A 22,657-nucleotide genomic window follows, 5' to 3' on the forward strand; every position below is an offset into this window, starting at 1 on the left:
GGGTACTGGGGAACCGAACCTGGGTCCTTAGGCTCCCCAGGCAAATGCCTTAACCATTAAGCCATCTCTCCAGCTCCTCTTTGTGCTATTTTTTGAGGCAATGTCTCACTGTAGCCTAGGCTGATTTGGGATTCACTCTATAGCCTCTCAAGTACTGGAATTGTGGGTGTGAGCCACTACACCCATCTCACCATCTATTCTTTACTTGAGAGAGAGAGAGAGACAGAGAATGAGAACTGGGGCACCAGGGCCTCTAGCCAGTGCAAATGAACTACAGATGCATGCACCACCTTTTGTATCTGGCTTATGAGGGTACTAGGGACTCAAACCTGGGTCCTTAGTCTTTGCAGGCAAGCACCTTAACTGCTAAGCCATCTCTTCAGCCCCATCTCCTCTTAAACTCGGCTTAGCTGCGGCTAGTGGTACAAGTCTACCATCCCTCAGAAGATGGAGGCAGAGGATTGCTAACATCTAAGTCCTGGGTTACAGAGTTTAAAGTCACGTTGGGAAATAGGAAGACCATCCCAAACTTGCCTTTAATCCCAGCACTTGGGAGGCAGAGGTAGGAGGATCACTGTGAGTTTGAGGCCAGCCTGGGCATACAGAGTGAATTCCAGGTCAGCCTGCGCTAAAGTGAGACCCTACCTTGAAAAAAAAAAAATCTATCTCAAGGCTGGGGCTATAGCTCAGTAGCAGGGCACTTGCCTGGCATGTACAAATGTTGGGTTCAATCCCCAGAACTATCCCTCCCAAACAAATAGCAAACAAACGATGTGGGAGGGAGGGAGCAGCAGATGTCGAGCCCTGGATTCTGCCCCACGTCTCACGTGGCCTAGAAGTTACCCCCCCCCCCGCACACTCACACACGTGTTGCACTTGTAAGCACACATTTCTCCCCATGTAAAGGGCCTGAGACTTGATGCCGCTTCCACCCTCGGCTGTGGTGACCTCTCTTTGGCTCCACAGCACTCTGTAATGCTCTGGAGGAACTCCTGCTGCGTGCTCCATTTATTGTCTTTGTTGTCTCTTCCAGGCTCCAGGACTGTAGAGCTGAGGTCCTTAGAGACTGTCAGTATTCATTACTTTAATCTAGTGGAAACTATGGCTTTTCTAACAAGAAAATTGCACACAGACAACATTTTGCTGCAGTTTTGGCACTCGGTTCACCGTAGGTCCCTCTTAATGTTAAGAATCCCTTAGAGGAAACTGAGCATGGGGCAAACACCTTTTTATTGGAGGGAAGGGGGATTTTGAGGTAGGGTCTCACTCTAGGCCAGGCTAACCTGGATTCATTATGTAATCTCAGGGTGACCTCAAACTCATGGTGATTCTCCTACCTCTGCCTCCCAAGTTCTGGGCACCTCCATGCCCAGCATCAAGCACCTTTAATCCCTGTACTTGAGAGGCTGTGGTAGGAGGATTGCTGTGAGTTCAAGGCCAATCTGGAGCTACCGACTATTCCAGGTCAGCCTGTAACTAGAGTGAAACCATGCTTCCAAAAAAGCACCTCTTGGGCTGGAGAGATGGCTCATTGGCTAAGGTGTCTGTCTGCAAAACCTAACAACCCGAATTTGATTCCCCAGTAACATGTAAGGCGAGATTCACAGTGGCATATACATCTGGAGTTCATTTGCAGTGGCCAGAGGCCCTGGTGTGTCCATTCTCTCCCCCTCCCCAACTTTCTCTCAAATAAATAAAGTTAAAAAAATAAATTTGAAAAAAAATTTTTAAGAGGGCTGGAGAGATGGCCTAGTGGTTAAGGCACTTCCCTATGAAACCTAAGAACCCATGTTCGAATCTCCAGGTCCCACGTAGCCAGAGGCACAGTGACACAAGCATGCAGTGTCACACATGTACACAAGGGGGCGCATGCATGTAGAGTTCGCAGCACCTGAAGTGGTGCGCCCATTCTCCCTCCCTCTGTCTCTCTGCCTCTTATACTCTCTCATACAAAATTTTTTTAAAAGTCTCTTAGAGGACTGAGGAAAGGTAGATTGCTCAGTTAGTAAAGTACTTGCCTTACAGACCTCAGGACCTGCATTCGTATCTCTGGTACTCACATCAAAGCCTGATGTGGTTTCTTTTTGTTTTTGATTTTTTTAAACTTTTTTTGGTTTTTCAAGGTAGGGTCTCACTCTAGTTCATGCTGACCTGGAACTCACTATGTAGTCTCAGGATGGCCTCAAACTCACAGTGATCTTCCTACCTCTGCCTCCCGAGTGCTGGGATTAAAGGCGTGCGCCACCACACCCAGCCCTGGTGTGGTTTCTTACACCTAGAATCCCAGTGTTGAAGAGGTGGAAAAAGGAAAGTCCCTGGAGTTCCCTAGCAAGTTGGTGCACTCCAGGCCAATAAGAGACTCTCTAATCAAAGGTGGCCACTAGCCAGACGTGGTGGCACACGCCTTTAATCCCAGCACTCGGGAGGCAGAGGGCAGAGATAGGAGGATCGCCGTGAGTTCAAGGCCATCCTGAGACTACATAGTGAATTCCAGGTCAGCCTGAGCTACAGTGAGGAAAAAAAAAAAAAAAAAAGTGGGCACCATCCCTGAGTATGGCACCAGGCTTGTTCTCTGGCCTCCACACGCACATCTAACGTGAGGACTGAAGTGATGCCTAGTGATGCTAGCTAGTGGAGGAGCTGGTGTCAGAGTCCAGGGCCTCTCACTCTGTCAGGTGCCCTTCCTTGAGGGCAGGGCAGGTGGGCATCACCGAGGTCTCCCCAACTGCTTCACAGGCTAACACTGGGATGGCGGCTGAGCGGGGGGCGGGAGCACACCTGGCAGAGGACTGTTGTTGCCCCCTGGCAAGGCGCCCTGCTTACCGAGCCTGACCTCTCTGCAGACTGACAAGGAGCAGCTGACGGCAGAAGCCAAGGAGCTGCGCCAGAAGGTCAAGTACCTGCAGGACCAGCTGAGCCCACTAACCAGGCAGCGCGAGTACCAGGAAAAGGAAATCCAGCGACTTAACAGGGTGGGTGCCATGGCTGTACCCCCTGCATGAGGCGGGTATTCCCTGGGCCCACCCCTCTGTTGGTGCTTCCAGCTCAAGAGAGGTGACCACCGGTCACCAGCTGGCACCCAGTTCACAACTCCTCTGTCCTGCGTCCCCCACCATACCCTGATCAACCCAGCCCTGCTCTCGCTTCCCAGTGTGTAAACGCCCGTGCCTGTGCTGGGCACTTGTCAGGACCCCTCACTGGGGAAGCAGAGGAGCACAGGCTGACAGCGCCCACCAGGCAAAGTGGGACCCAGGCAGTCAAGGCACCCTGTTGGAGGTGGGGTAACCGAGGCAGGTGGCAGTGGACGGACTAGGCTGGTTCTGGTCCCAATGCAGCCGCACCCTGACTCTGTCAGGGACAGACACCTGTGTAGACAAGGCATGGGAGGCAGGTGCCTCCTTTGTGACCTCAGGCACATCTCTCCCTGTCCCTGGACCTCTGTCTTCACATCTTTAAAAATCAAACAAGGGTAGAGTAGGAGGAGTGAGGACGCTCCCTCCCCTCCAGGCTTCCAGAATTTACTCCTGGTTCAGTGTATTCATTTCCAGGAGAACCAAGCAGATGAAACTGGGACCCTGGTTCAAGGTGGGAAGTCTGTCTGCCTACAGTCGTGGGAGGCATTGAGGGCAGTGCGGAGGGCTGGCTGGCAGAGTTCTTGCCATCCAGGGGCAGGGGTTCAGGTGAGGATGAGGATGAGCAGCTCTGAGGTGGTCCAGAGCTGGGAAGGGCCACGTGAGCCGCTCGGAGAAAAGCGGCGAGCGGGATTCTTGGAGGAGAGAGCCCGTTTGCCAGAAGGCGGAGGGAGAGCGTGGTAGACGAACTCTTTTCTGCTTTTAGTTTGTTTCGGCTCCTCTTCAAGGTTAGGAGGTAAAATGGGCAGATAGAAACTAAAACCCAGTGTCATGTCTGCAGCATGGAGGTGGAAGGACTGGCTCGGACCCAGTGGGCTGCTGAGGCTGAGGAGACAGCACGCTGTAGATCCTGGGGCGGTGGTAGAAAACACTGCAGTTCTCAGACTTAAACTTTCCCTGGGTCTGTGTATGAATTGAGCCATGCGGGTTCAAAGGACTGCTTGAGGACCCCAGTTTGGCCTGCTGGTTAAGAACACACACGTCAGCAGTGTGACCTCTTAATTGTACAGTTTCACATTTGTAAAATGGCCTAGTCTTTCCTCCACAGGACTGTGTAGAGGCGTCAGTGGGGTGGCATTGATTACACAGCACCATTGCTCATGTTCATGGTCATCAGTCCTGTGAGGAAAAGGTCCCTGAGAGATGTGACTTCCACGGGCATCTGCTGACAGTCCCATCTCTTCTCCCCAACCCCAGGCCCTGGAGGAGGCCCTGAACATCCAGGCCAAACCATCCTCTCCTCCTGCTGCTTTTGGGAGCCCTGAAGGGGGTGGAGGCCACCTGAGGAGGCAGGAGCTGGTGACCCAGAACGAGCTGCTGAAACAGCAGGTGAGGCTGGGGAGCTGGCAGGTCCCATGGAGCCTGTTGTTAGAACCACTTCCCTGCCGTGGGCTAAGCCCTGCCCGATTCTAGGTTTACCTTTCCTCACAGCATATTCCTAGTTAAGACACCTCTTTCCCTCTTAGCCATCACTGTGCCCCACCAGGTTCTTACTCACCTAATAGATAAAAGTAAATTTTAAACAAATGTGTTTAGGAGCCGGGGCTGTAGCTCAGTTGGTAAGAATGTCTGGCCAGCATGCACAAAACCCTGGGTTTATCCCAGCACTGTGTAAACCACGTGTGCAGACACACGCCTGTAGTTACAGCACTTAGTAAATGGAAGCAGGAGGATCGGAGGTTCAAGGTCAGTCTCAGCTACATAGAAATTGAAGACCAGGGCCAGAGAGATGGCTTGGCGGTTGAGGCGCTTGTCTGAGAAGCCTAAGGACCTAGGATCAATTCCCCAGTAACCACGTAAGCCAGGTGCACAAGGTGGCACGTGCGTATGGAGTTTGTGGTGGCTGGAGGCCCTGGCATGCCCATTCTCTATCTGCCTCTCTTACTGTCTCTCCAAATAAATAAATAAAATATATTTAAAAAAAGAAAATTGAGGCCAGGTGTGGTGGTGCATGCCTTTAATTCCAGCACTTGGGAGGCAGAGGTAGGAAGATCACCATGAGTTCAAGGCCATCCTGAGACTACATAGTGAATTCCAGGTCAGCCCAAGCTGAAGCAAGAGAGATCCTACCTCAAAAAAGCAAAAGAAAAGAAAATTGAGGGCCAGCCTGGGGTTACATTAGACCCTGCCCCCCCAAAAATATTGAAGAGAACCTTTATATATTGCTGCTATAAATAGAAAAGCCTGTTTGTTACCACAATAGAAGCTAGCTGCAAGGAGTCGGTACAGTAAAGACAAAGAAAGTTACTGAATGCTAGCTAGGTGCTATTTCCCGTGCAGACCATCCTTGGGTCATCTTCTCGGGGATTGTTGGGTACCACGAAGGTGTTCCAGACCTGCTGGCCCAAAATGGAGACCAGTGAGGGGCCTAGAGGATGGGAGGACTTGAAAAAGATTGGTCCTGCCACGGTCTCCATGGTGTGTGGTGTGGCGGTCTTGTCCTGCCCCGTCATCAGGAGTCCCATCAGCGTCTCCATCTGCAGGAGGGGCACAGCCCACCCAGCCTGCACCACCAGGCCCCAGGAGCGGTTTGTGGCTCCTCAGGTCTCAGAACCAGTCAAGAGAGCCAACCCAAACTCCACCTTCCAGCACGCTGGCTCTGAGGCCTCCACTCTGGACCTCGGCACATGAAGCACTGGGCTGATCAACAGCTTTCGGCCTATTTTTTTTTTTTTTTTTAATTTTGAATTTTGAGGTAGGGTCTCACTCTAGCTCAGGCTGGGATTAAAGGCGTGCGCCACCACGCCCGGCAGCTGCCAGCTGTTTTATCGAAAGCCATGACTCCTTTGTCCAAATAAAGGCCTGCCTCAAAGCGCAGAGTGCAAGACAGGGCACAGAGCTCCTGTGGGTGTGGCTGTGGCTGCAGTGGGGTTGGGGCTGGAGGCACCCCATCTCGAAGCTCAGGGACCGTAGCAGCAGGCCCGGGCTCAGGCCTGAGCAGCGGGGTGCCCGCCAGCTGCCCGGCCCTCACCAGGCCCGGCCCTGCCCCTTCCAGGTGAAGATCTTCGAGGAGGACTTCCAGAGGGAGCGCAGTGACCGCGAGCGCATGAACGAGGAGAAGGAAGAGCTGAAGAAGCAGGTGGAGAAGCTTCAGGCCCAGGTCACCCTGTCCAACACCCAGGTAGGAGCCCACGGGCCACCCATCACCCTGTCCTCACGGGGGTAGAGGGCTGGGCGCTGGGGACTTACTGCCCCCATTTCTCTCGTGACCTGAGCCAGTCCTTTGCCCTGTCTGGCCTTCGTACAGTGATGAGATCTAATTCTAAGATGTCCCCCCCATCTGAAATCAATGTCGGTGCCTGGAGGAGCAAAAGTAGAGATTGGCTGTGTGCTGTCCCACCCACTGAGCCGAGTGAACGGATAGTGACACCCACACCACCCTCCTGACCTGTGTCAGACCACCCAGGAAGAGCAGGGGAGCCCACAGCCCGAGCTCAGCTCTGCCCCCCTTCCTGGCAAGGCTCGGACAGGACAGTATGGTGTGGTGCCCTGGCCCTCAGCCAGTTCTTCTCTGGGGCGATGAAACCCCAGGCCCACGCCTCCCCAACGGGCCTCTCCCCCTTCTGTAGCTCAAAGCGCTCAAAGACGAGGAGAAGACCCGAGAAGCCCTCGAGCAGCAGATGAGGAAGGCGAAGGTGAGCGGCTGGAGGGAGGGTGCTCCGCCTGAGCTGCCTCGGAGAGCCGGGCGCTGCCAGCCAGCCGGCCGGGCCTCACGTCCAGATGGAGCAGTTTCTGGCTTAACGAGGGCTGAGGTTGGGTTTGCTGTCGTTGGTCATCTGAGGCCTGTGTCCCTGTCCCAGCCTCCCTTGCCTGTAGAGAGATAAGATTCCAGCTCCGGGGCAGTGTGGTGAGTGCCACTGGGGCCTCGTGTGCAGCCAGAGCCAAATGGGCGCCTTCCCCGCAGGCCCCGGCACAGCGCTACCATCTGGAGCCCCACCCTGAGCACGTCTGTGGGGCCTACCCATACGTGTGCCCGCCCATGCCAGCCATGATGCACCACCACGGCTTCGAGGACTGGTCCCAGATCCGCTACCCCCCAACCCCTATGGCCATGGAGCACCCACCTCCCCTCCCGAACTCGCGCCTCTTCCATCTGGTGAGTCCACCCCTCTCCTTCCCCCACACCCTTCTCTCCTTCCCTCTACACCCCTTCTCACCCCCAGACCCCTCCTTCCCGGAGAGGACGGTGGCAGGGGTGAGGAACTGCAGCCTGGGCAGTGTAGCAGGGCACACGGTGGTGGTGGTGGCAGCTCTGGCCTGCTCTGCCCAGGGTTGAGTCTGTACGGCTCCCAGCCTTGTAGGACCGGGTGTCACGTGCCAGGCTCTCACCTTCAGCCGAGGGTGCCGCGTGCCAGGCCCTCACCTTCACCGTGTTCTGCTCCCTCCTTCCTGTCCTGCCTCCTTTTCTTTCTCCTCACTCCCTCCCTCCTCCTCCCTGGTCGTCATGTTGTCCTGGAACCCATTGTGTCGCCAAGGGTGACCTGGAGCTTCTGATCCCCTTGTGCTGGTGCTGGGTTACTGGCGAGCAGGACCACACCTGTCTGTCTGTCTGTCTGCTTTTGGAGGTAGAGTCTCACTCTAGCTCAGGCTGACCTGGAATTCACTGTGTCCTCGCAGGATGGCCTCGAACTCATGGCAGTCCTCCTACCTCTGCCTCCCAATTGCTGGGATTAAAGGCGTGCACCACCACGCCCGGCCACCACACCTGTTTGTTGCAGAGCTGGTATTGAACCCAGAGCTTTGTGCAAGCTAGGCAAGCGCTCTACCACCTGAGCCACATCCCCAGCCCTCTCCCCTTTTCTCCCCTCCTCTTACCCTGCTTGCTTACCTTTTCCAGCCTTGTGCTGTGTCCTGCTCCTCTCCTTCAGTCTGTGTCGTAGCCCCGCCGCAGACATGTCTTCTCTCCAGATTTCCTTTATGCAGATCTTCACATGCTGGCATAGGGCTCAAGCCAGGCATGGTGGTCACCTATAATCCCAGCACAGCTGAGGCAGGAGAACTGTACAAGTTTGAGGCTACAGAGAGAGATCCTGCTTGAGGAAAGGGTGCGGAGAGGCTGACGGTGTGCAGGCGGGGACTCAGAGCCACACCGTTCTGCCTCACCACCTCTCCCCGTGTCACCTCCCCGGGCTCACTACCCCATCCCAAGTCACCATGTCGGAACCTCGCTTTGCTGACTTGGGAGTGGCAACTTCAGGAGTTGTAAGGAAGAGGCTGTGATTGTGGATTGTTAAGCACCGTTTTGTTGCAGCCCGAGTACACTTGGCGTCCACCTTGCGCAGGGATGCGCAATCAGGCCTCCCAAGTAATGGACCCTCCTCCAGCCAGGCCTGTGGAACCAGGTGAGCATGGGCCCCGAGTCCCAGAGCCTGTCTCTCCCTAGAGAGAGAATTCTTCACCAGCATTGCTCCAGTTTGCACATGATGGTACTTCTGTGCCTTGGTGGCAGAGAGGCCCAGCTTTCTGAAACAGTGTTGAGAGACAGTGGTGTATGCTTTGCTGCAGGGTGAGGGGACTTCACTGGTCCCCACTAGTTTATCTGAATACCAGGTGCTGTGCTACGTGCTGGGGACACCAGGAAGGTGGAAGCAGCCTGGTCCTCCTCGTACCAGGCTGCTGTCTTACGAGAAAGGCAGAAGTGAATTTTAAGAATTCCTGGTGGCGGGGGGCGCTGGAGAGGTGGCTCAGTGGTTAAAGATGTTTGCTTATAAAGCCTGACAGCCTGGGTTTGATTCCCCAGTACCCATGTAAAACCAGATACAGAGTGGCTGGAGTTATTTGCAGTGGCAGGAAGCCCTGGTGTGCCCATACTTGTGTGTATGTGTGTGTGTGAGAGCGAGCAAGCGAGCTAGGGAGATGACTTGCTATGCAAGCATGAGCACCCAAGTTAGTAAAAACCTGGACACAGCCAGGCATGGTGGCGCACGCCTTTAATCCCAGCACTCGGGAGGCAGAGGTAGGAGGATCTCCATGAATTCGAGGCCACCCTGAGACTCCATAGTGAATTCCAGGTCAGCCTGGCCTGGAGTGAGACCCTACCTCGAAAAACCAAAAAAAGAAGAAGGAGGGAAGATATATTTCCAAAAATTATTTTATTTTATTTTATTTATCTGAGAGAGGGAGGGAGGGAGGGAATGAGTTAGAGAAAGAAAGAGAATGGAAACGCCAGGGCCTTCAGCTGCTGCAAACGAACACCAGATGCATATGTCACTTTTTGCATCTGGCTTATGTGGGCCTTGGGGAATCAAATCTGGATCCTTTGGCTTTGCAGGTAAGCACCTTAACCACTAAGCCATCTCTTCAACCCTTTTTGTGGTTTTTCAAGGTAAGGTCTCGCTCTAGGCCAGACTGACCTGGAATTCACTATGTAGTCTCGAGCGGGCCTGGAACTCACAGTGATCCTCCCACCTCTGCCTCCTGAGGGCTTGGATTAAAGGTGTGCACCACCTTGCCCAGCTCCCCTCTCTTTTTTTCCCCCTTTTCTGGCCTGCCACTTTAAATATCCAAACAATTCCACCTTAGTAGTTAAGAAGAGTGGCTGGTTTCAGCATCTGAGGGGAGGCCCGTGTTGCAGGAGCTTGGAGTAAGGAGGAGAAAGAGGGCAGGGCCTTGCAGATGTGGGGCGGGCTGGAGGGAGTCACCCAACATCTCACGGCATGACCAGGTTGGTACAGCGGGAACCTTCCTCCTGCCCTGGATCTGCCATCAGGAGTTTGCGGGCACGGGGGCTGTGTGTGCCCAAAGGAGCCCTGACTCAGGAGGTGCTGCTCGCCTGGGGACTCTGAGAAGTAGGTGGGAGCAGCAGGGAAGCCAAGCCCATCTCAGTACGAAGAAGGATTTCCTAGAGAAGGGGCCACAGTCGTGGAAACAGCCAGCTCCGTGAGGAGTCCGAGTGGAGGTCGCAGGACAGGCGATGACTGGGGCGGAGCTGGAGAAGCCGGTGCTCTGGGGACGGCGCTGCTGCACTGGCAGGCGTTTCCCTAGAGGGGCTGTGGAGTCCTCGGAGAGATGGCTTTCATAAATAGTGGCCTGATGAGCAGAGTGACCCCTGCCCTAGAACTGTTCTCTTCTGAGAACTGGAGCCAAACAGCCTGGGTTCAAATCCGAGCTCCACCAGATGTGGTGGTGCACACCTTGAATCCCTGCACTCAGGAGGCAGAGGTAGGAGGATCACCGTGAGTTCAAAGCCACCCTGAGACTGAGACTACAGAGTGATTCCAGGTCAGCCTGGGCTAAAGACCCTACCTCAGAAAACAAAACAAACAAAAAATCCCAACTCTACTACTTCCCAGATCAGAGACTTGAGACCATTCTCTTCCAGACTTCTCCCGGTCCCAGGCCCTTCCCTTCTCTGGCTGAGCAGTCCCAGCCAGCCCACTCTGGAGGGCTACTCTGGAGTGAACGTCACTGAAATGCAGCCTGGCATTCTGTGGCACAGAAAGACTGGCGGTTGTTTGCACTGGTTCAGAAGCCTGAATTGGCTTCCGTGTAAGTTGTTGATACTGACTATATCACATAATTCTTACTTAAGTCCTCAAAACTTTTGTCTATGTAGAGTCTGCAAAAACTGACCATGAGGTACCTCAGTGAGACCACATTGTGTTCGTTGGCTCCACCTTCATCTTGCAGAGCCAGCTGCCCTCGGATTACCAAGAAGTTAGAGCCATGTGCCTGCTCTGTGTGGCCAGAGCCACCTCAGCTGGATGGGAGGCTGGGATGGGCAGACTGCCCATATCCCCAGCCCCTGCCTGTTTACAAGATGGGGAGAATCCACCCACGTGGCCTCGCTGGGCTCTTCTGGATGAGACTGTTCTGTCTCCTGCTATGACAAAAGGGGGCGCTCGCCCCGCTTTAACCTGCCATCCTTTGCTCAGGCCACTGGACCCGCATCTTCGGAGTGAAGTGCAGCTGAGACCCGTTCTTCTCAGAACCTCTGCCGAAATGGTTCCAGGCCCTCCAGGGGCCACACCCGTCGCGTGTGTGTCTGTAGCTTTTGCTTCAAACTCTGTGGTGGGACACGCCTTGTGCCCCTCCTTCCGTACCCCTCCATGAGGAGCTGTGGAGAAAGAGGTTTGTCTCTAGACCAGAAGAGAATGACAAGATGGGACGCTCTCCACTGCGCCCACGGCAGCTGGGTAAGAGCCAGGCAGCCTGGAATGAAGGTCATGCCAGCCACATCTGCCGAGGGGCCCCAGCATGAACCTGCCAGGCCCCAAGTTCGGGCCCTCAGACCCCACAACTAGACACTTGTGGGGCCAGGAGCCTGTGTTGAGGTGGCTGTGTGTCTCGGGGCAGCTGTTTGCACGAATCTTGGACATAAATCCAAGTTGAACACCAATGCTGTGTGACTAGTGGTCTTTCTTTTGTGTCCTGGTTAATGCTCCCCTCCCAGCCCATCGGCGCTGATTTCCTGTCCCTCCTCTGTACTCCTTGCCTGAATATCCATGAGAGTGTCACTAGCATCTTAGGGTTACCCAGAGACAGATAGAGGAGTCTGGGCTGGGCACCAGGGGACCTGGGCAAGGTCTGGCTCTTCCGTGAGCCTCCGGCTTGGACATGCGCTTCCCAGCCCTCACTGCCTTGGAGAAGTCTGGGAAGGAGAACTAGTTCACAAGCTCCGGAAGCTGAGCAAGAGAAACCATGTGGGCCTGGACAGAAGCCAAAGCACAAGGCCCAGGGTGCCCCACACGCACGCACCTCTTCCTTTACCTTCCCACAGTGCCCCCCTCCCCCCGTCCCCGCCTCCATGCTTGGTGGCCACCACTGAAGAAAACCACAATAACTTCAACTGCTGCAGAAAGGCCTTTACTAGGTAGACGGGTGTGAGAAATGCCAGTGGGCAGGGTGAGGGACGAGGCACATTCTCTGCAGGAGCTGGGGTGGCATCCCTGCCCTGGAGACCTCAGCCTGAATGCACTAAAGGCTGGGCCCACAGACAGGCTCAGGGGAGGCCCGCCCACAAGGGCTTCGGACCCCGCCTTCATGAAGACACCACCTCGGGTCACAGGGTATGTGGCTGTCACACTCACAGCTGCCTTGGCTGATCTCAGGAGCACGATGGGATAGGAAAGGAGCTTGGGAGGGCCCTTCAGGAAGGAGAAGGGAGTCTGGCCAATGTTAGGGACCTAGAAACTTCTCGGAACTTCAGCGGGAACATCTGAAGGCAGGGGCAGATGCTAGCCCCAAGGTTAGCATCTAGATTTGAATTAGGACAGTTTGACCTACCACTGGTTTTTCCTCTGGGCTCTGGTAAAACACATTATCATTGGAACAGCTGGAAAGAAAAGGGTGTTGTCTAGCACTGCCTAGAGCCCAGCTGTGGGCACAGAGGGTCCATGTTTCTGGGTGACACACAGGCAGATGCATGTCTACGGGGTAACCATGCACTCACAAGTGTCAACATGGGTACAAGAGGCTAGGCTTTTGTGTAGTAAGGGGTCTGTGGTCGGTGTGATAGACTGGAAACATGGATTTGTTCCTGAAGAGCCCCTGCATGGTGGACAGGGGGAGCAGAAGGGATCAGTTACTTCCCAGTGGCCCCCTGGGCTGCCTTCCGCCTCATGTAGGCCAGGATGTCCATCTTGACATTGCTGACAGTGGTCCGGTGGTACCAGCGCATGATGGGTATGCCATCTGGCCCCACCAGGAATTTCTCAAAGTTCCAGCGGATGTCATGGACCTTCATGGGTTCCCAGAAGAGACGGCTGGGTGTGCCCAGGAGCTCCGAGGTGGGTGGGCATGAGTTCTGAAACAAGGTTGAAAAGGGAGCCTCAGCTTGGCTGGGGGTGCCTCCCGGCCTTCCCCTCCCTAGGTCTCCTGGTGGTAAACCACCTGGTGCTAAGACAAGGGTACAGGGTTGGGAGCTGGAAGACTTGGCTGCCATCACAGTGGAGACTGGAAGATTGTAGGCCCCAGCCTCTCCCTCCTGAAGCGCTATCTTTTCTGCAGAACGAGCTGGCGAGGTCCCAACGGCTGTTGAGCCCCTCGGTGGAATCCTGACTAACCCCAAGAAGTTCCCATAGGCGCAGGCATGGAGCCCCCCCCCCAGGAGGCCCACACTCACCTTCAGAAAAGTGTAGAACTTCTGCTCTTTCGCCCCATTCACATCCCCTTTCTCAAAAAGCTGGAAGTTAGGGACAAAGCCTCCACCTGGACGGACATACCTGTGAGGAATATTTTTAGGTGAGTCTGAGGAGGTTGACACAGAGCTCAGAAATGATGCAAAGACAAGAATGGGGCTGGAGGGATGGCTTAGCAGTGAAGGCCTTTGTCTGCAAAGCCAAAGGACCCAGGTTCAATTCCCCAGGACCCACATAAGCCACATGCATAAGGGGGCACATGAGTCTGGAGTTCGTTTGCAGTGACTGGAGCCCTGGCACACACATTCTCTCTCTCTCTCTCCCTGTCTTTCTCCCTCTTTCTCTCTGTCAAATAAATAAATAAAAACAATTTTTTTAAAAAAAGACAAGAATGGAGGGGGACTTGGAGTCCAGTAGTGGACATACATAGGCCTAATGTGGGTCTGGGGTCATCTTTTTCCATCTTAGTCCTTTCTCAATGCCACAGCCGATGGCTCAGAACACCCCTGTGCCCCTGTCATGCATGCCCAGCCAGTCACCTCTAGCCTTCTCTTTCCTATCTCCTCCCTTCCCCCAACTCCACTAAATCGGGGTCTTAGTAAGGAGAGCAGGTGGCGAGTGACCAGGGCAGGGCTGAACACTCACTTGAGACTAGGCAGGATCTCCGAGTTCTCTCCTGGCTCCTGTTTGCCGAACTGGTTGCAGGGGAAGCCTAGAATGACCAGACCAAATGGTGCGAACTCTTCTTGTAGTGCATTCAGCTCTGGCCAGGGAGAGAGCAGACGTGGGCACGCAGTGAGAGGAGGCCTGCCTGACTTGAGGCTGGGGGGAGTTTGGCCAGGGCTTGACCCAGCAAGTCAGTGGCAAGACTTTGCCTCAGAGCCTGTGCTCCTGAATGCAGTGGGGTTTGGGAAAAAGAGATAAAGACCCCTTTCAGCAGTCTGGCCCAGGCAGCTGGGGACTGTCCCATCAGGAACTTGAGGAACCCAGTGGAGGCCCGGGCCAACCTAATTTCCTCCGACCTTGTTTATCCTGCTGGCACCTAGACAGAAGCACCCTGATGACGGCACTACCAGGAACTTTCCCACAGGTGCCAGCCCAGCAGACCAAGGACAAGGTCTATTTGGCCCCCAGATCTTGCCCTGGGTGCAGTGAAGCTTTTGGCCTGGCTATTGCCTTGAATTCTTGGTCCCTGCTGAGAAAGGACAGAGGGCATGGACATTAGGGAGTCATGAGCCTGGAATCGGATGCCAGGTTCAGCTAGCCTTGTAACCCTGGCTACGTTGCTTGTACGTGCTGAACCTTGGTGTCCCTCCCTACACACTGGGAAAAGAGGAGGGTGGTTTTCAAGGTAGAGTCTCACTGTAGTTCAGGCTGACCTGGAATTCACTATGTAGTCTCAAGGTAGCCTTGAACTCAGTGATCCTCCTACTTCTGCCTCCCAAGTGCTAGGATTAAAGGCGTGCGCCACCACACCCAGCTACTTTAGATATTTTTATTCATTTATTTACGTGACAGAAAGAAAGAATGGGTGCACCAGGGCCTCTAGCCACTACAAACAAACTCCAGATGCATGCACCACTTTGTGCATCTGGCTTTACATGGGTACTGGGGAATCAAACCCAGGTCCTTAGGCTTCGAAGGCAAGCACCTTAACCGCTGAGCCATCTCTCTAGCCCCGTCATTAACTTTAGAAGGAATGGTGGCTGTGTGTGGCCTGCCCCCTCCCCCGGTGGCTCTTCCCCACTTGCACACTCTGGGGCCTTGAGCCGGTGACCTGCCATTCTGAGTGGGGATATGAGAAGCACCCGATTGGTCTCAGGAAAGAAGCCTTTCTCAGCCAGGCTGAGCTCCAGCCACGCCAGGTTAATTCCAGTCAAGAGAAGCTGCGGCCCGTAGAGCAGCTCCTCCGTCCATCTGGGCTGAAGGGTAGCCAGGAGCCTCCTAGAATGTGTCCAAAGACCATCAGCCCTCAGGCTTACACAACCATCTCCGGGAAGACAGAACCCAGCAGAGCTGGGACACGAGGTCGGAATCTTGACCTCTGCCCGCCCTTCTCCTGCTGCCAGCAGAAGCGCACGTGCCCAATGGGCGCAGCCAGCCACAGATAAAGGGGCGAGCTTGGGGCGCTTACCTATGTACTGGTCTGTGAGGCCTCAGTAGCTGGCCACGTTGACGAAGAGGATGTACTTGCCACTGTACTGCTTGAAAGGAATGTACTCCTCGCCGTCGATGGTGAGGGCCCCATAATCGTAGATGGTGCCACCCACGCCACCATGGCAGTCCGTCTGAAAGAGGAAAAGATCGATGGGGGCGGCGGGGTGAGGGGGGCAGTTTCAGCTGGCAGGAAATGGGGAAAATTCCCACCTTCCTGTTAATAAAATATCACAACAGGAGGAGTGACTGTCCCAGAACTACACCAAAAACTGGAACACAAAAGCAGGTCTCCCTAGCCAGGCACGGTGGCATATGCCTTTAATCCCAGCACCCAGGGGGCAGAGGTAAGAGGATCGCCTTGAGTTCAAGGCCACCCTGACACTACATAGTGAACTCCAGGTCAGCCTGAGCTAGAGTGAAGAGTGAAACCCTACCTCAAAAAACCAAAAAAGGGGGCTAGAGAGATGGCTTAGTGGTTAAGGCATTTGCCTGCAAAGCCAAAGGACCCTAGTTCAACTCTAGGACCCATGTTAGCCAGATGCACAAGGGGGTGCCATGCATCTGGAGTTTGTTTGCAGGGGCTGGTGGCCCTGGCTTGCCCATTCTCTCTCCCCCTCTTTCACTCTCTCAAATAAATAAATATTTAAAAATTATAAATAATAAAAAAGAACCCCTCTCCCCAAAAAACCCAGGTCTCCTAATGCCGTGTGTAAAATATTCATGAGAAGGGCTGGAGAGATGGCTTAGGTTAGAGATGGTTAAGGCGCTTGCCTGCAAAGCCAAAGGACTTCAGTTCGACTCCCCACTACCCACATAAGCTAGATACACAGGTGGCACACTCATCTGGAGTTCATTTGCAGTGGCTGGAGGCCCTGGAGCACCCATTCTCTCTCTGTCTCTGTCTCTGCCTCTTTCCCTCTCTCAAATAAATAAATAAAAATATTTAAATACATATATATACATTCATGAGAACACATAAAAAAAATCAACATTAGCTATTGAAATTATATATATGTATATGTATAAAATATTCACTGGACAGAAAGGATGGAGGGTGACTCTGAGCGTCCGAGTCTGAAGGACTGGAAAGATGGGGAGGTTGTGAGGCAGGAAGCAGCACGAGGATCCAGGAATGGGGAGATCCCGCCATGAGGATTAGACGTGACTCTCGGAGTAAAGCCGTGGTCCCTGGCATAACGTGCTGCCCCGCACATGTGACCAGTGGTGAGAGTGCCCATTTACCCAGCTGTCACTCCTCAGTCTACCTCCAGAAGGAGTAGGGAGGGACAGAGCACCCAGCAGGTCTTGAACCGGGCCTTCCTCTTCCTTGGCCTCATCCCCAGGCGGTGCTTGGGAGCATTGCCATCAGCAAGATGGCAGGAAACAGACCTACTGCCGCAGCAGGATGTCACCTGCCAACTGCACCCCCCACCCCTAACCCTGACCACAAAACTCCAGGGATACTCTTGAAAAAAATATTTGTTTATTTGAGAGAGGAAAAGAGGCAGAGAGAAAGAGAGACAGAATAAACACGCCACTGCAAACAAACCCCACACCTGCGCCACCGTGTACATCTGGCTTACGTGGGTCCTGGGGAATCAAGCCTGGGTCCTTGGGCTTCTCAGGCAAGTGCCTTCACCGCTACACCATGTCTCCAGCCATCTTTTCTTTTTTTTTAATGCATGTGTAAGTGTGCACGTGTGTGTATTTGGAGTCCAGAAGACGTCAGCTGTCACCCTCAGAAGACCACCCTGCTTTGAGACCAGGTCTCTCATTGGCTCGGAGCTCGCCAGTAGGCTGGACGAGCTGGCCAGCACGCCCTGCGGATCTTGACTTGACCTCTCCAGTACTGGGGTTATGGGCACGCGCGGCACGCCGGGCATTTGCATCCGTGTTGGGGATCCGAACTCAGGGGGCTCTGATAGAGCACGGGATCTCTAGAGTCCGAGTTACCTTAGCAGAGGTGAAGTCAGTCAACAAAGGAGTGTGAACTGTGTGAGACCGGGAGAGGCCAGCCAGCGGCAGTTGGGAGATGAACTCCCTCCTCCCTTCAGTTCTGGAAAACTCACAGCTGAGGCAAGGTCCCGGGCCTAAATGAGTACAAGAGCCATCCAGGCAATCGGGTGGAGCCCCACGGGATACAAAAGCATGCCTCTGTCACGAAGTCACCGCAGGCCTGGCCAGCCCGGTGAGGCCAGCTGCCTCTGCAGGTCATTCCCTGGCAGCTGCCAGCTCTCTTGGCTTGGGTGCAGTCTCTGCCTTCCATGAGTCCGACATTCCACCCACTAAGACTCTCACTCTCTGAGGTGCTGGGAACATCCCTCCTGCCCCAGACCTCCTAGGCGCCAGCTGGGGTCCCTTCCATATTAGAATGCAAACAGTGCCAAACACGGTGGTGACCACCTAAGCTCCTGGCACTCAGGACCTCAGGACCGAGAGTTCAAGGTTGACCCCAGGTCAACAGCTACAAAACTTGGAACAGAACACAGGTCCAGAGACCAGAAAGTAACGCCTCCCTGCACACTTCCCAGCCCCTTCCTTCCACCCCAAGTTGAACATGGTTTCAGAGACACAGTGATGAGGAAAGCCCAGGGGTTGGCTGAATAATGGCAGCTTGGAGGTTGGGAGCACCAGCTGCTGGGCACAGTTTTGGGGTGTGGGCACAAGTTTCCCCTCCCCATTAGGTCCTAGTGTTTGGTGTCTGTGCGGCTCTGGGCAAGCCAGTTTTACTCTCTGGGCCTTGATCTAAAATAATCCCACCTGTCTCTCAAAGGATTTAGAGAACCTACTGACTTGTCAGAACAGGCGTGGGGCGTCTGGAGCTAGTAGAGACTAGCCTGACCTAAGGGCTGAGGTTCCTACATCATGGTGTACAGATGGTGAATGTTCACTGGTCACTGTGAAGGATAAATGGAAATTTCCACACTTTTTTTCCCCAAGGTAAAGTCTCGCTGTAGCCCAGGCTGACCTGAAATTCACTATGCAGTCTCAGGGTAGCCTCGAACTCATGGTGATCCTCCTATCTCTGCCTCCCGAGTGCTGGGAGTAAAGGTGTGCACCAAGTATGCTTAGCTTTTTTTTTTTAAATTTCCACACTTTCTGCTGGAGTACAGTGAGGCTTATGCTGGGGGCCCAGGATAGTGGGGGACAGAGGGTAGCCTGTGATGGAAAAGCCATAGATAGGGCTCAGTCCCATGAACCCCACAGCTCTGTGCCTCAAACAGGGAGGCCAGAAAGGACAGCAGAGAATCTTTGAGGGACAACAGAGGAGGGCTTGAGAGGCTGGGAAGATGGCAGAGTGGGTAAGAGGCCTTGGTGCACAAGCCTCCTTAGTTCGAGCCCGGGGCCTGTGTAAAAAGCCAGGCAAAAACTGGCTGTATTCGCTGAGTACAAAACTAATTAATAAAGGCTGGAGAGATGGCTTAGCGGTTATGCACTTGCCTGTGAAGCCTAAGGACCCTGGTTCGAGGCTTGGTTCCCCAGGACCCACGTTAGCCAGATGCACAAGGGGGCACACGCGTCTGGAGTTCATTTGCAGTGGCTGGAAGCCCTGGCATACCCATTCTCTCTCTCTCTCTCTCTCTCTCTCTCTCTCTCTCTCTCTCTCAGTCTCTCTCTCCTCCTCCTCTCTGTCACTCTCAAATAAATAAAAAACAAAAAACACCTCATTAATAAAAAAAATAAAAATAAAAAAAAAAGCCAGGCAAGGCTGAGCAAGCCTGTATCCCCAGCACTCAGCAGGTGGGGGCGGTGGGGGCCAGAGAAACTACAGGATTCCTGGGCCTCCCTGCTCAGGAAGTTTAACCAAGAAACACGAAGCTGCAGCTTGAGTGAGAGCCTGTGTCCCAGAGAAATGAGGCTGAGGAGTCAGAGGTCAGACACCCGCCATCGTCTTCCGTGCTTCACAGGGCACGGACCTGCACACACGTGCGTACATTGGACACACACACCACACCTTACACACACACACACACACGCACACACACGCACCCCAAACAAAAGTGTAATTTAGCCGGCGTGGTGGTGCCCACCTTTAATCCCAGCACTCAGGAGGCAGAGGTCAGAGGATCACCATGAGTTCAAGGCCTCCCTGAGACTGCATAGTGAATTCCAGGTCAGCCTGAGCTAGAGTGAGACCCTACCTCAAAAAAAAAAAAAAAAAAAAAAAGTGTAATTTATGGGAGAACTGGGAGTGGGGGGCGGGGTAAGGGACACACTTAGCCATTTAGGGACACAGTAGCACATCCTGGCCTGTGTCTACTTTCCCTTCTTAGCACTCCATCAAGGCGACCGCTGTGACAGGAAGGCTGATCTGGGAAGCAGGAGGCCTGTGTCTGGGCCCCGCAGTCCCTCTGACTGTGTGGGCCCACCCCCCCACTCCAGGCCCCAGCTCTTCCTCCCTGTAGGAGGGAGCTGGAGTCCAGGCTTCTTAAGGGCCCTTCAGCCTTGACGTCAGCCTACAGTTCCATGATGCTCTGTCTTGTTTGGTCACCTAGAAACCAGCGGTTACTAGGATCCCACGCATGTCAGCAGCTGTTAGTCTCTGGTGAAGCCTTTTGCAGAACAAGAACAGAGGCTCTGGGCAGCCACAGGCCGGACCGAAGCAGAGGGTCCCCTCAGTCTTCAGCCCTCCCTTTGAATTGGGAACACACCCTCTGGAGCTCGGCTGTGTTGAGTCTGTCCCGTTGTGTATATGTCCCCTCCCTGTCTGATCCTTTGTCCTGGGGTTGGGGCAAGGTAAGCAGTTGGGTCCTAGAAGCCAGAGCTGTGGCATCTCCACTCTAAGGACCCGAGGGTCACGATGGGCATGCCCAGGCTGTCATGAGCCACAAGTCCTGGCTGGTTGTATCTGATAAGATCATACCTCACCCTAAGACTTTTCTAGACCATTCTCATCCTGTTTTCTCTGGGCCCACCCATCACTTCACTAGATTTTATAGACAACACATGGCTACGGTGTTGGCTATGCCTCCTCGGGGCAGAGCTCCACCTCTTCCCACCCCCATCTGGCGCTCCCTACACTGTAAGCATGAGGCTGGTGCCACCGGGCTGGCCTGCCATGGTCCACCTTCACTTTCACTCCCTGAACTCAGTGACATCTCTGCCCCAGAAAAATGCCTCCGGAGCCAGTGATTAGCAACTAGGTTTTTACAGCAGCCACCTAGTGGTTAGAGAGAAGGGGTGAGGGAAGAAGGGGGCTTAGAAACAGAGAAACTGCTTCTGGTGGGGGCCTCTCTAAGAATTGAAGAGAATGTTAAAACAGTATCATGACCTTACAAAGCAGATTTCAGAAACCCAGGAGCTCAAATCATAAGCTTACCCAGTGTGTGTGTGTGTGTGTGTGTGTGTGTTTTGGAAACATCTCTGCCTCTCTCCCTCTCTCTGTGGGCCTGTCCTTAGTCCTGGTTTCTGCCTCCCCACCCTAGGGGGAGAAGCTTCCAGGCCCCTCCCAGCCCATAACTGACCAAGGAGATTAGGTTACTGAGTTGTCTCCACTCTGGCTGAGGGTTTCACACCTTGCTGGGGGATAGACTGAGGAGCCAGAGAATTCTGCCTGCTCTGGGATGGCGGCCCTCTTTCTCCCTAACTCTTGTTTGCAGGTGGCATGGCCAGTGAGTGGGCAAGTACTCCACTGTTCTCCAAACATCCCCTCTCAAGCCGTCAGCTTCACCGTGTCCCCATCCTCCCCCCACCCCCACCGTGCAGAGGAAAAAAACGGAAGCCCAGAAAGTGGTGAGGACTTGGGATCTAAATGTTCTGCACTGCCAGTCAAAGTTCTTTGGGTCACGGACTCCTGCCTCCAGTGTTATGGGATCTCTGAGGGGCTGGAAGGTCCCCACAGCTATTTTTCTGGAGAGCTGCTTTCTCCTGACCTGTGTCCAGGAACCTGCAGAGGCCAGTCCTCCAGACCTTTGATCTGTGCTCACCCCCATCCTCAGGACTCTTAATGGATGGGGAATGTTGATCCCAACATGACAATGATGTGGCCAGGTGACCCCAGGGTACCAGCTGGAAAGAAGCGGGAACCCAGGCAGAGAGATGGCTTAGAGGTTAAGGTACTTGCCTGCGAAGCCTAAGGACTCAGGTTTGATTCTCCAGGACTCATGTAAGCCAGATGCACAAGGTGAGGCATGCATCTGAAGTTCGTTTGCAGTGGCTGGAGGCCCTGGCATGTCCATTCTTTCTTTCTCTCTCTCATAAATAAAAATAAAATATTTTTTTAAAAAAGAAAGCTGGAGGGCTGGAGAGCTTGCTTAGCCGTTAAGCACTTGCCTATGAAGCCTAGGGACCCAGGTTCAAGGCTCAATTCCCCAGGACCCATGTTAGCCAGATGCACAAGGGGGCGCACACGTCTGGAGTTCGTTTGCAGCGGCTGGAGGCCCTGGCGCGCCCATTCTCTCTCTCTCTAACTATCTATCTGCCTCTTTGTCTGTCTCTCTCAAATAAATAATCAAAAAAGAAAGTAGGAAGGAAGGAAAAAAGGAAGGAAGGAAGGAAAAAAGGAAAAAAGGAAGGAAGGAAGGAAAAAAGGAAGGAAGGAAGGAAGGAAGGAAGGAAGGAAGGAAGGAAGGAAGGAAGGAAGGAAGGAAGGAAGGAAGACAGGTGGAACCCAAGAAAACCAGTCCTCCTTCCGCGCTCGTTCATTCCGCCCACCGCGAGCTCCCAGGAGGTCCGGATTGATGGAAGTGCTAAGGGAAGGCGGGTGGGCGGAATCGGGGTGTCGCCTTTCTGCTGGGGGAGCCCGGGAAAAGGTGACTCGCCGCCGCCGCATCGCTGGGCTCGTTCACTCACCTTGGACTGCTCTTGTCCCCGGCTCGGCGGGACGCAGCCCGCCAGGAGCAGGGACAGAAGGCAGGATGCCCGCAGGAGCTGGGCCATGGCGGGCTCCGCTCTGGTCCCGGGCCGCCGTCCGGCTGAGGTGTCCGAAGCTCGCTGCCACCTTTCAAGCCCTGGGCGGTGACCAATCCGAGGCCAGGCCGTGGTCCCGGCAGCCAATGGCAGAGAGGCTGGGGTTTCAGGGACGAGTCTTCCCCGCCCCCGTGCTCCCCGGGTCCCCAGGCCCCGGCGACGGTGACCTAAGCGAGTCTGTGCAGAGATGAGCGACGGGTCCTCGCGGACGCTCCGAAGTGCGGGAGGAGGCCGGGCCGGCTGGGGGCCAGACAGCCCGGGGCAGCGGGTGGGCTGCACTTCTGCACTTCGAGCTCCCGGAATGTTTAGTCCTTGCAAGGTTTAGGGCTTAAGAAAGCAAAATGTGAGCCAGGTGTGGTGGCTCACCCCTGTAAGCTTAGC

General features: G+C 54.3%; 2 protein-coding genes across 5 annotated transcripts in view; one reads left to right on the plus strand and one right to left on the minus strand.

The window, feature by feature from the left end:
* Tnip1 (TNFAIP3 interacting protein 1) overlaps positions 1-11,469 on the plus strand; it is a 55,204-nt gene extending 43,735 nt beyond the window's left edge. For all 4 annotated transcript variants that reach the window (XM_045152535.1, XM_045152532.1, XM_045152536.1 and 1 more), the window contains exons 12-18: positions 2,844-2,972; positions 4,329-4,460; positions 6,127-6,252; positions 6,701-6,766; positions 7,036-7,227; positions 8,383-8,473; positions 10,687-11,469. In XM_045152535.1, coding sequence (XP_045008470.1) covers positions 2,844-2,972; positions 4,329-4,460; positions 6,127-6,252; positions 6,701-6,766; positions 7,036-7,227; positions 8,383-8,473; positions 10,687-10,721 — 771 coding nt within the window. In that variant the 3' untranslated portion in view covers positions 10,722-11,469. The remainder of the gene's footprint in view (positions 1-2,843; positions 2,973-4,328; positions 4,461-6,126; positions 6,253-6,700; positions 6,767-7,035; positions 7,228-8,382; positions 8,474-10,686) is intronic.
* Positions 11,470-11,914: 445 nt separating this feature from the next.
* Gpx3 (glutathione peroxidase 3) lies at positions 11,915-22,316 on the minus strand. Its single transcript, XM_004673206.3, has 5 exons — positions 22,160-22,316; positions 15,345-15,498; positions 13,856-13,973; positions 13,195-13,294; positions 11,915-12,876 (listed from the first exon to the last, which is right to left on the minus strand). Exons 1-5 carry the CDS (start codon positions 22,244-22,246, stop codon positions 12,655-12,657), a joined length of 681 nt encoding a protein of 226 aa, XP_004673263.2. The 5' UTR covers positions 22,247-22,316; the 3' UTR covers positions 11,915-12,654.
* Positions 22,317-22,657: the final 341 nt, after the last annotated feature.

This window comes from Jaculus jaculus, chromosome 6 (genome assembly GCF_020740685.1).
Source record: "Jaculus jaculus isolate mJacJac1 chromosome 6, mJacJac1.mat.Y.cur, whole genome shotgun sequence".
NCBI lineage: Eukaryota > Metazoa > Chordata > Mammalia > Rodentia > Dipodidae > Jaculus > Jaculus jaculus.